At 34.5% G+C, this 16,193-nt stretch overlaps 3 protein-coding genes across 3 annotated transcripts; all 3 read right to left on the reverse strand.

Annotated features, from left to right (window-relative positions):
* Window positions 1-140: 140 nt before the first annotated feature.
* Window positions 141-1,797, reverse strand: LOC140828884 (L-lactate dehydrogenase A-like). Its single transcript, XM_073191753.1, has 2 exons — window positions 1,055-1,797; window positions 141-770 (listed from the first exon to the last, which is right to left on the reverse strand). Exons 1-2 carry the CDS (start codon window positions 1,661-1,663, stop codon window positions 327-329), a joined length of 1,053 nt encoding a protein of 350 aa, XP_073047854.1. The 5' UTR covers window positions 1,664-1,797; the 3' UTR covers window positions 141-326.
* A 2,474-nt stretch (window positions 1,798-4,271) lies between these two features.
* Window positions 4,272-5,936, reverse strand: LOC140829875 (uncharacterized). Its single transcript, XM_073193157.1, has 4 exons — window positions 5,667-5,936; window positions 5,443-5,587; window positions 5,065-5,125; window positions 4,272-4,856 (listed from the first exon to the last, which is right to left on the reverse strand). The coding sequence occupies exons 1-4, from the start codon at window positions 5,757-5,759 to the stop codon at window positions 4,826-4,828; spliced, it is 330 nt and encodes a 109-aa protein (XP_073049258.1). The 5' UTR covers window positions 5,760-5,936; the 3' UTR covers window positions 4,272-4,825.
* A 6,249-nt stretch (window positions 5,937-12,185) lies between these two features.
* On the reverse strand, window positions 12,186-15,701 carry LOC140828885 (autophagy-related protein 8f). Its single transcript, XM_073191754.1, has 6 exons — window positions 15,510-15,701; window positions 15,104-15,155; window positions 14,936-14,991; window positions 14,241-14,293; window positions 12,560-12,678; window positions 12,186-12,483 (listed from the first exon to the last, which is right to left on the reverse strand). The coding sequence occupies exons 2-6, from the start codon at window positions 15,138-15,140 to the stop codon at window positions 12,380-12,382; spliced, it is 369 nt and encodes a 122-aa protein (XP_073047855.1). The 5' UTR covers window positions 15,141-15,155; window positions 15,510-15,701; the 3' UTR covers window positions 12,186-12,379.
* Between the last annotated feature and the right edge of the window lie 492 nt (window positions 15,702-16,193).

Below are 16,193 nucleotides of genomic sequence, written 5' to 3' on the forward strand. Positions count from 1 at the left end.
ACCGTCCGTTCTTGCTGTATTTCAGAGCCTCAAAGGTTTTGGATTGTGAGGAAGAATGGTTGTGGATTGTTAGTAACCCAATATCAGATGGCTTTTATAAATTTAAAGGAAAAAAAGAACTCGAGAGCTAGGCACGATAATTACAAAACAAACTAAATCATTGGTTCATTAATCAATCCTGAAAACATTTCCAGAAAAGATAAACAAACAAGGGCTGAACGATGAATCTATAAGAACATGTCCATAAAATATTAATAACATATATAGAAGGTCGAAAATCAGTAGAAACAAATGCATAAAATCACAACCACCAACACAAAAAAGTATCATATTCCCAATTGACTTTGTACTTCCAGAATTGTCTTGGCGGAGTTCCTCAGCTGCTGAGCTTCTTCATCAGTAAGATGCACATTGGTTACCCCCAACACTCCGCTCCTACCCAACTGAGCAGGCAAGCTGATAAAAACATCGCCACCATCGATATTGTAGAAGCCCTTTGCAAGAACCGAGACTGGATGGATCCTTCTTTGATCCCTTAGTATCGTTCGAGCCAAGCTAGCGACGGAGTACCCGATCGCCCATGAGGTGTAGCCTTTCAATCTTATGACTTCATATGCACTTTGGACAACTTCTTTGTGTATGTTTACTAAGGTTTGTTTCTCATAAGCAATCTGTTGCCTCTGTAAGAAGCTTAGTATTGGCACTCCTCCTACACTTATGCTTGACCATAGAGCCACAGAACTGTCACCATGTTCCCCAACAATGTAGGCCTAGAATTGGAGAGGTATGAATAATTAATACATAGGGTAGAACAATTAATAGCACTGGCTTCTTTACTCAACAGAATGGAACAACAAAAGTCCAAGCATTTTGTATGAATATTCATGCGTTACTTGGTGGGAAGGTAAACCAACAATCTTTGCCAACTACTCACATTTTGACGAAAGGAATTGTGGGATATATCATTAAGCGAATGTCGTAGGTAGATCTCATGTCATGGAACAAAAAGACAAGAATTAAATATTAATAATAGCAATGAATAAATTAATCTCACCTGCACCTCCTGTGCATTAACATCAAGGTGATCGGCGATCAAGAACCGGAACCTGGACGAGTCCAGGTTCGTACCCGATCCAATAACCCGATTAGGTGGGAATCCGGACAACTTCCAGGCTATATAAGTCAGCACATCAACTGGGTTAGAAACCACCAATATTATACAATCCGGAGAGTACTTAGCCAATGGTGGAACAATATGCTTAAACAGAGACACGTTCCTCTGCAGCAGATTCAGCCTGCTTTCTCCCGGATTCTGCCGTGCACCGGCCGTGACGATGCAAAGGTCGGAGTTTGCAGTGACAGAGTAGTCAAGGGAGGCGCGTATCTTCGTACGTGGAAGGAAGGCGGCGGCGTGTTGGAGGTCGAGCATCTCGCCGCGCAGCTTGTCTTCTTTGGCGTCGACGAGGGCAAGCTCATCGGTCAGATCTTGGGTGAGGATGGTCTGGGCGATGGCCATACCCACATTCCCGACGCCGACTACGGTGATCTTCGTGTGGCGCTTGGTGGGGGACGGCGGGGTCCCACCAGTGATGGGGATAAAAAAGGCTTGGCTTAAGTCCAGGCCATCGGAGCCCAGGGAGGACGTTGATATGCTCTTCTGCATGATCTGTGATGAATCGTGTGTGCGTTTGAGCTTGTGTGTGTCTGAGAATGAGCGTCTAGGGATCGGATGAGGCTGAAACAAATGCGCCGCCGTCCTGATCACATTGTTTACAAAACCTGGTGCTATAATGCCAATAGTCAGTATTAATCAATTTTTGGTGGACTCTTTACTTTTCTTTGGAACTTGACTATATAATTTTTTAAACATGGTATTGAAATTTGAAAGTGCTCTATTTTTAAATGGGAAAAAATAATCTTAGTCATATATATTTTTCTTTCGACATTTTATTTATTTTTATTATCAAAATAAAAACACAAAAAAAATTTATGAGACTGACTCTTTCGTTTGACTTGCCGGCTCGCCGAATCATCCTTCCCGCGTCTCTGTTCATCATCTCTGCAAGAGCTCTCGTTTAATGCCTACATCTTACTCGTTTCTTTCCTCAATGCATACACCTAGTTAAACCCTGTTGAATTCTATTTCAATGGAGTTAGCTTCTAACCACGGCATAACTACGCTTGCTACCCAATCAAAAAATATATACACTCGAATACATGAAGCTTCAGAATCATAGCATCACAACTATCAAAATCAAGTTTTTATCACAAAACTGTTGATAAAATGCTGCCAAAATAAATATTTGCATTACAGAAAAGATAATATCCCGACTCTTAAATGCTATAAATCAATATAATCCCAACATGGCTTAGCTATTGATCGGTTCTTAATCATCTAAATCTAAATAAATAAAAAATTCTTTTCTACAAAGCAATAGGGCCCCGAGATTTGATTATTGGCTTCCAGTTCTTTCGTCTTTGATTTGCAGTCAGTAGCTAATTGAGGAACAGGTGCATGCACACTAGGAAGTCCCCTGTTTCTTATCTTCTAGATGTGAAATTGGAACATATTTGTGGTTTAGTGTTGCTATGATCCAGTTACGAATCCAGTCTCACAATTCATCATGCCTGCTGTTTTCTCGCAACTTTTCCTAATTATCAATCTATCGAATTTAAGACTAGAACTTGGGCTTCAAAATCTTGCATGGAGTTTAGAGTCAAGCTTTGTAATTACCGGTTCTTTTCTGGCACAGGTAGAAAATCTGCACTAATATTTCTACTTGCTGTGATAGCATTTGTTTTTGAGATTCTAGTCGTTTGGTGCCTCAATTTATCTCGACATGTTCGCTTCACGCCCTAATAGTTTGAGTGGCTGTCACTTCGATCGCAGCCATTGAAATTACAAATTTATCACACTAATGCAAATTAACAAGATGATCCCTGAGACAAGTTTTAACCAAACAATGTAGATGAGTACTAACAAAAGTTTCAAGAAAGTAAAACCACGTCTATGTTGTTTGCAGGTTTTGAAAGATAGGAACACCAGTAATATCTTTGATGTAATTGATAGATAATATGTTTCTGGTGCATTCAGTATGTGTTACTGGTTGCACTTTTAATTTCTTCTGATTAGTGCATGTAGTAGGTAAAAATAAAATACGTTTCGTTCAGCTGACTGATTTGGATGATTGCCAGCCGACTTCTGGTGACAAGGCGGAGATATGGATCTTAAATTTGGTTTTTAAGAACCTTGGAATGCATGGATCATGTAAGGCCATTCTTTATTAGCTTTACCAGTAACCGATACTGAGTGCATGGAGTCGTAATGCCAAACATGTTCCGAATACAAGGATTCTTATGTTTGATTTCCAGGTTTGTTTCATTTGTGCTATGTTAGTTCCGTTTTCATCCAAATATTATGGGATAATACCCTGTTTGAGAATTGTTGGGATAGAGCCGAGCAAAACAATTTCTTTCTGGGAATAACCTATGTTCTTGTGAATGAATAAAATTTCTTGACCTTTCTTTTTAAGATTGGAATAAATAATTTCTGGAATGATTACCTCATATTCCTGAAGTCTGTTTAGGATTGATAGGCGTAGATTTGATGAAGGTGTTTTGAATGAATTGATCTGAAAATCACAGAATCTGAATTTAGTGTCGAAGATGGAGTAAAAAGATAAGAGTTTTAAGATGAGTTTCAAATTCTTTAATTGTTTTTGTTGCCACATACTGACATACATACATACATGATGGATTTGGAATAAATTTTGAATTCACAAAGCTAAAATCCATCACCCCAAACACATCCTTAATGTTCTTGAAACATTGACAGTGCTTGGTTTCTTTTACTTATTTGCATAATAGACCTGATCCTTTTACTCCAACCAGCTTTTGTTTGTCTTGTGTAATCCGTAGACCATAACATGCAAACTTTGAATTGCAGCATTGCTGCCTAATTTCTGACAAGTAATCTTAAAATATATTGGCCAGGTTGACGAATACTCGATTTTGGACTGGTTTCTATATGTTAACGTTAGGTGACTTGTTAGGTATACAATTGTCTAACAATATAATAGATGTAGTCGGTGAAAATATAGGAAAAATGTAACTTTTTTTTCACCTAAAACTGTCCGAATTAGATATTTTTTTATGCTGATGAATTTAAGCATTTGGACCAGAAGTAGGGACAATCAACTAAAAGTGCAGAACTGAAAGCGAAATTTGCTCAATTATACACCACTATATTTATGCCTATAGCCAAACAAGCATTAGAAAATCAATACGTTTCTATAATTCTTTATTCTCAATACTTTAATGCAAACAACAGACAACATGTATTGGGGACCATCATCACTCAATTCATGACATTCTCACCTGCAGCAACTTGTCGTATGCATTTAATTGAAATAATTGAAAAAACCCGAGAACTGATCAATTGTGCGTGGACTTGGAGATTATCATCTCAAGAGTTATAATTCATTCTTTTCTTTTGTACAACAAGTCTCTAGTGTTACAGTTCTTGAAAAAAATATGTAATATACATGCATACTAATTCAAAACGGGGTGGGAGCATCTTTAATTTACCCCTCGCTCCACACTCCATATAAATGGAAAAGGGAAAATAAAATGGATTCACAGCAGGGAAAATTTAACTTTGCATGATGAACATGTAGTCGGGGAGAAATGTTGGATAGTGTTTAGGGTTTCCAGTTATGAATAGGTGGTTTGCGATGGGGTTGTTCGTAATCCATAACTACGACATCGTCTGCTATTCTGTTGTCCTTAGAATTTGCAGTTTCCTCACCATTGGATGGTGGTGATTCTAGTGTTGACCGTTCAGATCTCTTCCATACCTGCACGTGTTATATGGTGATTAAGATTTACATGCAATATTGTTGTTCCTGAAATCCATTATGCATGGAATTTAATTCTATGTACGAAGGAACATTATTGTTGATTGTCGTCTTTCTATCACCTCTTCTGAATTGTCTAAACTCTTCGAATCAATTATGCAACATGAATTTTGAGGGACATATATGAAACAGTTACAAAGAAAAATACCTTTCTTTCAGCCGTCTCTGGCAATTCTTCCTTGAACATAAAATTTTAACCGAGGGACTACCTGTAGGTTGACAGCAATCAGTTGTGAATCTGAAATTCAATATATAGATACACTACGGAAAATAATAATGATAATAGACTGCAATATAGTAATTATTATTAGGTAGTAGGCATTACCTGGTGACTATTTTACTATACTCGAACATGTGAAACTGATGTTACTAGTTTACACTTCTATTCTATAAAATATACTGGATATTGGACAGGCAATACTGTAGTAGGTTGCTGAACATGAATAGCTAATGTAAATCATTGTATTCTATGTGAGAGCCAAGAAGAATTCGAGACAATCTATGAAACAAAATCTTTTCCACAAACCTGCCGTGCCTTCTGTTCCTTCAACTGCAGAAGTTCTCTGATTTTCTAACTGGATAGCCGTTGTGCCATCGGAGATCTTCCCACCATATTCAGCGATGACGTTTCCTCGTGCCACAAATGCCTCAGGTTCTATTCCGTTTAAACCCTGAACCAAATCATGTGGTTAGTCTAACAACTCTTTTACATTATTTCAATGTACAAAACGTAAAATCCTTTCTCGATACCTGAACTGGTGAGACGGAATCCAAAACTACAAGTGGCCTAGCAGCGCATGCATGCAAACAAAGATATATAACTAGATAAACTAGCGAAGGCATGATTTAGAGTTATATGAAAGAAAACAGTATGATCAGGGGGAAACCAAGAATAACACTAAGTTTAGAATCTGATACGAGTCATACGACCTACATATACACTGAGAAGAATTAGATGAAGCATTAAATGCAGGGTTTTGGCAGGAGATGAAACTTTGTTTTAAGAGAACATGCAGAATCTAGGGAAATAATATTTGAAGATATTGGTGGCCTCCCATGTCGCCTCTTTTACCCTTTAATCAAGTGTGGACCTAAAGGGAGTGAGTCGTTATATGGTCGACGTAGGTTCACGGTATGCAGATGATTGCTTGCTTACGAAAAATCAAGAAACAGATACATACAGACCCTTCCTATATGTGACTGAATAAATTTGTGCGGCATGTGTGTTAATTATGACATTATAAAATTGTATAATAAATATAAGACCATCCATGTGTTTAAGCAGAAGTTCATTCATATCTCTATGGTTCATCTCTTATTGCAAGTTTTGTTACTGTGATTTATATGTTAAAAAATCAAATATCATCAACTACTTTTCAATCTTTTTCCGTAATACACTTTTATCAATTTCTACGCTTCCCAACATAATCATCGTACATTAAAATCAATTTTCATCAATTCCTGAAATTTATAATCAAGTATTTCTTATTTCAAAATCTAAAATATTCCACTCTCATTCTCTTTTCTACAAATACCGATTAAATCATCATTTAATAATATTTCCTAAACAAAATCTTACACAATGTGGCATACGAACGATTTCGATATTTTTTTCTAATCTGTTTCGACAAGATCGTATGTCTGTTTCTCTTGTACCTAACCATGTACAATAGTGTTTAGTCTAATTTATCACTTTTAAAAAAAATTAATGAAGCTGTCGACAAACCCTTTGTTGGTATGCGCGCGGAACAAGCCTTATTGGTCCTGAACTTTGAATGCAACAGGCCTACAATGTTGTTCCCCTATCATTAATTCAATGATGGATACATTTAATAGTTTAAGCATTCCAAAATCTTTCATGTATTCTCTGTTATCTGTATTTTTTATAACTTATATTCCAACGTCCATATGTCGATAAAACATTTGCATTTCAAGATAAGGATGTGAGTTAATACTTGAGCTTGTTGCCCCTAACAAATCAATGGTCGTGGGGTAAATTTTTTAACTAGATTTGATCTCTTTGAGAAGAAAAGAAAAGCTTTATATTACATGCTGTCACGTCCCGGGACGGGGGTTGGTTGACACCGGCGTTGCTCTCAAATATTCATTCGAAAAAAACAAGCCTCAGAAGTACAGAATTTCAGAAACCTGTCTTTTATTCATAATAATCATTGTCTGTTACAACTCAATGACAAATGTTTTACAGCGGAAATGTAAAACCATAAAATTACATTGTCTGAACAGATGCAGCGGAAAATAAAACATAAATCAGAACTAAGAACAACGATCTTCATCACCAGCCCCAAAACTGACGTTGCTCCTCTTCTTCTATCAACTCTTCCTCGTTCTTATCTGAGATGGGTTTGGTGGGTGAGTGATATGATTGTCACTCAGTAAGCAGGAGCGGGAATAACTCCCAGTTTTCGAACATCATTTTAATACAGAAACCGTAATGCAGTAATATACAGAAAAACTCGTATTTCATAACAGAAATCAGAATTCAGACTTCACATGTTTCAGAACAGAAATCAGAATTAGTAAGCACTGAACATGTTAGTGAATTTCATGGCTAAACTGATATCAGTCCCCTATATGTTCTCTCCTCTAAGAGGTGAGGCCAGAATCAGAATCAGAATTCAGAAATGTTCAGAATATATATTCCTACCATTAGTTCACTAGGGAGTTTCAGTGCTTCAAAATCATATATCAGAAATCATACAGAAACTGAACTTTAAAACAGAATTATCAGACGGATTTCAAGATATTTATACATAAGCCCACTTACAGTAATTTGCTAAAAGTATTTCGGTTGAAATATGAAGTCTGCTTGTTCTTGCTACTGGTTTCTGCTGCTCGAAAATCAGCACTCTCTTAGCTCAAATATTTCAAGTGACAACTCAAGATTTTGGTAAACCAATTCAGGTGTTTGATGGTGATATTTATAGGCAATGTTTCTGACTATTAGACTCCCAATTAATGGCCATAATCCGCCATTAACAGCCTTTATTCCATGTTAATGCTTCAGTTACAAGTCTAAGCTGAATCAGTAACTGTCTGCTGGAATCTTGCGCTGCTGGATTCTATATGCTGGAATTCTGTCTGCTGGAATTGTGTCTGCTGGAAAAATATCATCTTCTGAATTATTGACTGCTGCTGGAATTGTTAGCTTCTACTGAAATTTTCCATTGCTACTGAATAATGCTAGCTGCTGAAAATTCGGGTTCTCACACATGCCATGCAGCGACATAGAGCCTATAGATTTGTGTAAAATCTTTCTTTTTCTACATCGTAAATGCAGTTTGAAAGACTAATCAAATTGTATGCACAACTTCTCCACACAGCTAAAACAAGTAAAACCTTCTGTTTTCTTCCTTTTGTATGGTAAGTGAAGGTGCTTAGATTTTCAAACTTTACATCGTATGCTTGTTTCCTGTTTACTTCCGTTAGCAAATGTTTTTGATAGCTTCGGTTACATTCTTTTTTAGGTTAGATTATTGGGTCTAGCATAGGCCACATAATCCATTTTCATTATTTTATCTTGAACTTCATTTTGATATTATCGGCTGCTCATTTTTAAACTATATCTACGTCAACGTTTCAATTATTAGAGTTTCAAATGGTGTTCGAGGACAATGTATCAGTCGGGAGCACAAGGCGGCCCGGGGGGTCTACAATTTCCTGGAGATGATGCATATAGACATTTGATGATCGAGCATTCATGGTGCCTGGATCTTTAAGTGGAATGGAATGTTTGTCACAAATTGCCATTTTCTCCTCTAGAGTCTTAGGGCTTCTCGCCTAAACACATGCACGTCTTGTCAATCCCTTGTAAAAGAAAAAAAAAAAAAAAAATTGATCAAAACACAATATGTTAAAGATGGGTTGTTGGACTTAACTCAATCCCAAAAATTAGTTCAGTCAAGAAGATTGTTCAAGTCTATATATAGAATTCAAATGATTTTAATCCAACCGATATGGAACAACAACACATTCTCACACACCAATGAATGAACATTTAGAGCGTGAAATATACAAGATTGGGTGCCCAATAGGGCAATCCAACAAGTCTAAGTCCAAATATATGACACCCAGAGATTTTATCCAACCAATGTGGGACAACAAAATAGTATCAGAACCCCAGGTTTCACCGTTATGTGTTGACTGCACATAGTTAGGTCACATGTTGTTATGTAAACTTCACGCTCCAGATATTTATTTTAATGAGCGTGAGGATAGTGTGTTATTTGTCCCACATAGGTAGGATTTTAATGGACGTGAGGATAGTGTGTTAATTGTCTCATATAGGTAGGATAAAATCCTTAAAACTGCATATATTGACAGATAATACTTCTACTAGAGCTAACTTTTGAGATTGAGATATGTTCAAGTCTCAATCTTAACATAATAATAGAGATAATGACGAATAATTTTGTTACTCTATTAGATGTGAACTTCCCAAGTATAAAACTTTGGACATTATATTATACAAGATTTGAATATGAGAACCAAAAGCTTGTGGTGCAGATAATTAAACGACAACTTGTTGTAAGCCTCAATGAGGCATGTGGTGGCTATTATTGCAATAATGAGCACTCTCATGTGGAACTTGCATTGCGCATTTAAAGAGGGTGGGCTTGAAAGAAAATGGAGACAAAGGAGAATGGGAGATAGAGACCCTTAATGCAACAAACAGTGCAGTATGACTGAACCGCTCTATGCACCACCAGGCCACGACACAAGGGCCTACTGCGGCCCCCAGTCGGCCCCCTCCTTCCCTGGTGCATATTCCATGTGCGATTGCTACGGTAAAATTGCAGCCTTTTTAGGTGAACATTTTATCCAAGAAATGTGTCGATTCCTAGACTAGACTCAACAAATTAGATGTGAAACTCAAACAAGGAAGGAAAAGATATATTTTTTCTCTAAAAAAATTACATACGAAATCTCAATTTTTTTCAGGCGAAGGGGGGCAGTTTGGTCTCACACTCAACTCGGTCCAAGTCTGATGTCGAGTGAGGTACCCATGGATTTCTCATTCTTTTGTTTTGTTGTCTTTGAGAAGTTCTATCCTGGTTTGGCATAGACGGGACAGTGTAGGTTTCCATTGTCATGTATGATCGCTACTAGAGCTTGATATTCCAACAATCAAAATTTGGCGTACAAATACGTTTGGAGTGCTTGTTTTTTTTCCCAACAATTAAAAAAGTTTTGAAAATAGTTTTATTTTTAAATGATTTTTTGAGAATTTGCTCATATTTTTCAAAAAAATTGATGTTTATTTTCATTTAGATATGTACTGAAGGTTTACCACTTTACCAAATTTATAGTTTGTGATAGCGATACAACTCAAATTTTTTTAAATCTACAGCAGCTCAAACATTATGTTTCGATTGTTCTATCGAATAAATATTATTATTATACCCAATAATCTCACTTTTAATAATTGTACACCTTACAATCAATTAGAATTAAACTCGTGACATTGGCCCTTGTGTTAATTATAGGACCAATATATATATATATATATATATATATATATATATATATATATATATATATATATATGTCTGTGTGTGTGTGTGAGTTTGGGTATATCAAACTAATTATATATGAATTTGGTGATAATATAGAGAAGACAATTCTTGGTAAATCATAATGACGAATAATTTCATGCTCATTATTGTTTTTATTTAGATTATTTTTCTAACGTATTTGAAGAAATTGACTTAGAGTGAGCTTGGATACAAAAGTTATAACTGGAAAAGGCATTTAAATAAGGTCAGCTTTAAAAATGATTATATAAATAAAAACAGAAGTGATTTTGATTTTTAGTTAACTTGTTAAAAGTGTTTTTGTTTTTAAATATAAGTAGAATTAAAAGTCCGAAAGACCAAAATTATAACTTCTGATAAAGCACTTAAATAAATACTTTTTTTAAGACAGCTTTTGTAACAAAAAAAATATACTTTTTAAAGAAAACTAATTTTTTTAAAAACTAAATTAGTATGTTAGTTTCTCCAACCAAACGCACTAAGTGTTCAATTTTGACGTATCGATCGATATTATTTTTAACGTGGAAAAGAGTTAGGAACGTAAATAAAAAAGTTTTGCTATTAAAATTATTGAAAGAAATTCAATACATAACACAAAAATCATATAAATCTGTCTCACTTATTAATTTTGTGAGACATGTTTATTTCTCATCCAATACGACTCATGAAAAATATTATTTTTTATTTACTTTTCATTTTAGGTTTAGATCGCTTAGATCTGTCTCACAAGGAAATTCGACCCAACTAATAAAAATTTATTTTTTATATCAAAAATATTATTTTTCAATTTCGGCATGGACCAGGTCGACTCATTTTATAGATAAATCAGTAACATAGTCTCACATTATACCTATTGAAAATTATGAAATTTAAGACAAAAAGTTTTTAAATCCTAAACAAAAGCCGAGGTGAAGCATCATGTTGGATGAAGTTAACGTAAATAAGCAGTTTAGAATAAATATGTTCTCTCTAATGATACATCAATCTAGAATAAATATTTCCTTTTCGATATATGTTATAATCAGTGTTTTAAAAAGTACGTTTAAGCTCCACTTAAGTACGTTTAAGCTTGAAGCTCGACAAAAACGCTCTATTTCGAGAAAAGAGGAAAAAAAGTGGTCAAACTACAGTTTGACCAAATTAAACGTAATTAGGACGTTTAATTAAGCGTATTTAAACACAATCGCATCTGTTTATTTTTTAATTTTTTTATTTTGAAAGTATGTCTTTTTATTTTAAAATAATAAATTAGATTTATAATTTAGATGTTTATTTTTAAATTTTAATTATGATTAAGCATGTCTGACAATATTTTGACAAATATTTAACAATTTTTAATGTAATCTAGTTTCGAAAACAAATAAAGATTGTAATTTTGAAATTTTTATGTTTTTATAAATATGAGAATTCAAACTTAAATTTATTATATTTATGTATTATTTTTTATCTATTTATTGTTCGAGATTATTACAATTTCACTAAAGATAGAAAACGTTTTTTCACGTTTAAGCTCGTGCTAATCTTGGTTAAGCTTGAAAAGCTCAGAACTCGACACGCTTTTTAGAACATTGGTTATAACAAGTGATTTTTTCCCCTGATAACTTCCAAAATATTATTTTATACAATTGATCCATGATTTTAAACACAATATGCCAGGTATTGAACGTGTTCAAGTAAAAGAAACAAAAAACAGAGTAGGAAATCAACAACACAAGCATGAACAATAATGCTTATTAAATTGTTCTTGATTCGGAACCAGGAAATTGTTGCGTCGATCAACCGTCTTCAAGAAAAGGAAACTATACACATATTAATGCTATACACTAGGTAAGCACATCAAAGAGAATTACCAGCATAGTGAAATAGAGCAAGCCTTGTCTAAGAGATCAAAGCCTGAATCGTGTAAGGAAGTTATGGCAGAAAATGGTTCCCAAACGTGTTCTCTCCGCTGTATGTTACGTAGAGAAAACCATCTTCGTCCTTCTTTTCGTCATATACTCCTGACATTATAGCACCTGAACAATGAAGATAGCAAGAAGCTTATAAAACATAACAGTGTTGTTATCATTATACGTCGACTAAATGGTTTACCTGTAGGGGGTAGGACATTGTCCACGAAGATGAAAATTGCTTTTTCTGCACTCAGTTTGATCCTTTTGCGTATAACATAGACAAACTGCCCGACAGTCAGGTCAGCTGGCACGAGATACCTGTAATCGTTTAGAATATGATGACACAGTTTGCAACTTTGTGCACACATGGGAAAATATCGGTAAGGCGGTCGACAATGAGCGGGTATCATTCCTTCAACCATCCAAATTCTTGGCTTAAAGGAACTAGATGGTCCTACCTCAAATCACGAACAAAAGGAAAAAGAAATAGAAAAAGAAACAAATTCCGGAAGTAAATAAGAAAAAGGCGCTTAGACTGGTACTTAATGAACGATATTGTGATGATTAGTCATCCGCCTCCGAAAGAAACAACTTCGGATTTCTTTGTTGGCCTTTTGAGTATAAATGTAACACTCGTTCCAACTTCCAATTCAAAAAAAAAAATCGAACTATTTAAATATTTTTAAAAATGTTATTAGAATATTATTTCACATTTGAAACCAACCATTCAAACACGATTTCAACCGTTGATCAACGTTACTTCCAAATTTATTCTGAAACACAATTTAAAATTAGCTAGCAACAATGATAAATAGCTTCTCTTTTTTTATAAGAACAATGATAAATAACTCTTCCAAAAACCTTTGAGTTGTGAGTAGACAAAAGCCCTAGCAAACATTAAATGTAGGTTTCACTTTCAAAACTGGTAAGCACGCACATCTGTCATAAAGACAACCCGTGCAACATAATATTGAACTGACGATAACACAATTTGAAACCACCACCATGTTCCCAAGTATATAAATAAAACCCATTTCCTTCGCTTTATGCGTCAAAACTTCTCAGAATCTCAGCTAGTGGTCTGACTAAAAATGACGAACATGTGGATCTCAAAATGGAGGAATTTGTTTATGATCACATTGATTAAACAACAATTGCCTTTGTTTTAGATATAAAAAAACATTAAATTTAAGACAGTACATCATATTGGGCTAAATTTGATCAACGAACTGTCAGCAGACAGATGACAAAAGATGCATAACGTTGACAAAACATTCAGATATGATAGTTTATAAGACAACATCAGAAAAGACACTTGGTTATTTTCAACTGGAGAAGGTAACGACAGTCATGATGCAGCCGACATTTTCATGAGAAATATTCGATAACTCAAATAATGTCACATTACATTAAGTAACCAGAATAGTGTTAAAGTTGAACAAGAAGTTATAACCCCCAAATAGCAGTCAACTTAAATAACTTCGCAGTTTTAACCTTTATGTGATATCATATTTATAAATCAACAAAGCAAGTAAAACTATCACGTCTCCAAATGGACGAGCTCAAGGAGATACTAGGCCCAGAAACACCCTTCGATAGAAACAAGTCAACAACTTTTGTGGTGCATAAATCTTTAAGCAATAGCACATAATTGGAATTTCAAATTCAGTCCCTCTGTACCAACCTCTTTTACCTTTTACTTCAATTCTTTTTTCAAAAACAAACATTTACCCTTCAGTAGTACCAATTTTGAGCATATCCAGATAAATATAATCCCATCACTTTATGTAAGAGATTATCAATAAGATAATTTAAGCTAACAATATATTATAACAGAGTCAAATTAAGTGGAAATCACAAACTTTGGAGGAAATGCTTACTTTTTCTTGTCAATGTTGGGGATATCGCTCCTCTCTGCTTTCTCAACAATCACCTACATCACAAGAACACAAGAAAATTAATTTACTCTTAACTGACTTCACATGAGATTTCAGGCTGTAATCTTCAACTTCATGAATGCAAAGTTATAAGATTTCCATATTCAGTTTAACATTGACAGAGGGGAAACATTAAAAAATAAAAGACAGTTGAGGCACTAATAGCTGACACAACACAAAAAGTAAGATATCACAGATGGCATCAATTGCAGGAAACGAGACTTCTTACATATCTCAGTAAAGTATTACATAGACAAACGAAAATATGAGATAGGAGCAACTCTTAAATATTCAAGAATGTCGTAAGGAAGGATGCCCGTCATGTGTTGTGTAAGTCTTATTTTTTTATCAATATAAATGTAATTTACATAATGTGTAATGAAAACAGTCGTTTTCCTTTTGTTTATGCTCACAAAACTCATACATAAATAGCTCTCTTAAGGCGCAGAACTCATTGGTAATAAGATACAAATATTGATACGGTCCAAGAAATTTGTCAAATAAGGTGGAAAACGCAAGTGATTCCGCAAAAAATCACAAACATTAAGTACAAAATTATATAGACAGTCACATAACTATCAGAAGAAAACACCAAAATTACAAACGGCAGCAATACAGAAAAATTGCTGAATTCTCACAGGAATCCTGTCGGGGTATTTCTCTCTAATCCTAGCAGCCTCGGCACGCCTTTTCTCTGAACAAATACAAAGTGAAACATGTCAGAACTTCGAAGAAAAATAACCAACAAGAAAAGAAACGAAACTTTAATTGTGATAAAAACATATTTCACAAACGGCAGTACAAACCGAGATCATGTTCTTGCTTGAATGAACTCTTCGCCATTACACCTCAATATCACTGCTCAAAATTCAAAACTTTAACTCATAAAAATCAACTAATCGAAGAAAATCAACGAAACTTCGTACCCTCGAAAAAGTCAAACTCAATTAATGGGGAACATCGGAAACGTGTATCATAAGATAATTAAAATACAATCACGGGTCAAGAACTCAAAAGAAACCCCTTCACCGACTCAGGGAATCGAAAAACTAAACCCACCTCTATCTCATAAAAATTTAAGCAAATGGAATTATAATTCAACTTTTCACACAAAAAAAACCCCAAGAATTTAATGAAATTACAGCAAAAATAAAAAAAGGTGGGACTTTGAAAAAGATGATAGATCAATATTAGAAAAAAGAAAACACGAACCTTTTGTATGAGAAAGACGATTGATTTAAGAAATGATAATGGGAACCGATGAGAAGTGTTTGGAGGTAATTCTTGAATGATGGGCTTTGGTTTTCAACTTGGTTTTCGAAGATTGCTGATCATTTATACACCATATACATAAAATAATATTGGGTACCAAATCTTTAATCGTTATCCAACTTTGTTTACTCCAAAAGATATGTGGAAAATCACAAAAATTTAAAATGGAAAATAGGGGTAATTTAATTGTTTCCTTTTATCCTTTTCCACTTTGATCGAATGTGATCCTTTAATTTACGAAAAATACATGTTTAGATTCAAAGTGAGGGGATGAATTATTGGAACAAGTTTTCTTCTTATTATTTATATTTATTATAAAATCACAACTATTCCACATCTATCCAATATATTTGTTAAATGTGAAAATGCTTCTGAAGATGTGTCGATAAATCTTTCATAATCTTAAATCTTGTCTAACTAAATTGAAAAAAATTGTGAAATTGTTATTTTTTAAAGTAAATCATATGCATTACTTCATAATATCTCGATTTACAACACTTAGTAATTAAACTGGTATATCACCATAACACCATTCAACATAAGAAAAAACAAGCTTCACGAGCCATCCGATGAGCAACCCGATTGGCTGATCTCGACATATGATTGATAGATAAGAAAGCATCC

The sequence above is a fragment of the Primulina eburnea genome, chromosome 4, assembly GCF_022965805.1.
Source record: "Primulina eburnea isolate SZY01 chromosome 4, ASM2296580v1, whole genome shotgun sequence".
Classification (NCBI taxonomy): domain Eukaryota; kingdom Viridiplantae; phylum Streptophyta; class Magnoliopsida; order Lamiales; family Gesneriaceae; genus Primulina; species Primulina eburnea.

What these genes read in the sequence shown, in the direction of transcription:
- LOC140829875 (XM_073193157.1), bottom strand. Translation starts at nt 5,759, where the DNA reads ATGCCTTCGCTAGTTTATCTAGTTATATATCTTTGTTTGCATGCATGC. An exon ending in ATTCCGTCTCACCAGTTCAG is followed by an intron (nt 5,588 to 5,666) that starts GTATCGAGAAAG and finishes GATTTGGTTCAG; the next exon opens with GGTTTAAACGGAATAGAACC. An exon ending in CAGAGACGGCTGAAAGAAAG is followed by an intron (nt 4,857 to 5,064) that starts GTATTTTTCTTT and finishes TAACACGTGCAG; the next exon opens with GTATGGAAGAGATCTGAACG.
- LOC140828884 (XM_073191753.1), bottom strand. Translation starts at nt 1,663, where the DNA reads ATGCAGAAGAGCATATCAACGTCCTCCCTGGGCTCCGATGGCCTGGAC. An exon ending in TTAATGCACAGGAGGTGCAG is followed by an intron (nt 771 to 1,054) that starts GTGAGATTAATT and finishes CTCCAATTCTAG; the next exon opens with GCCTACATTGTTGGGGAACA.
- LOC140828885 (XM_073191754.1), bottom strand. Translation starts at nt 15,140, where the DNA reads ATGGCGAAGAGTTCATTCAAGCAAGAACATGATCTCG. An exon ending in AATACCCCGACAGGATTCCT is followed by an intron (nt 14,294 to 14,935) that starts GTGAGAATTCAG and finishes CTTGTGATGTAG; the next exon opens with GTGATTGTTGAGAAAGCAGA. An exon ending in CAATGTCCTACCCCCTACAG is followed by an intron (nt 12,484 to 12,559) that starts GTAAACCATTTA and finishes TTCATTGTTCAG; the next exon opens with GTGCTATAATGTCAGGAGTA.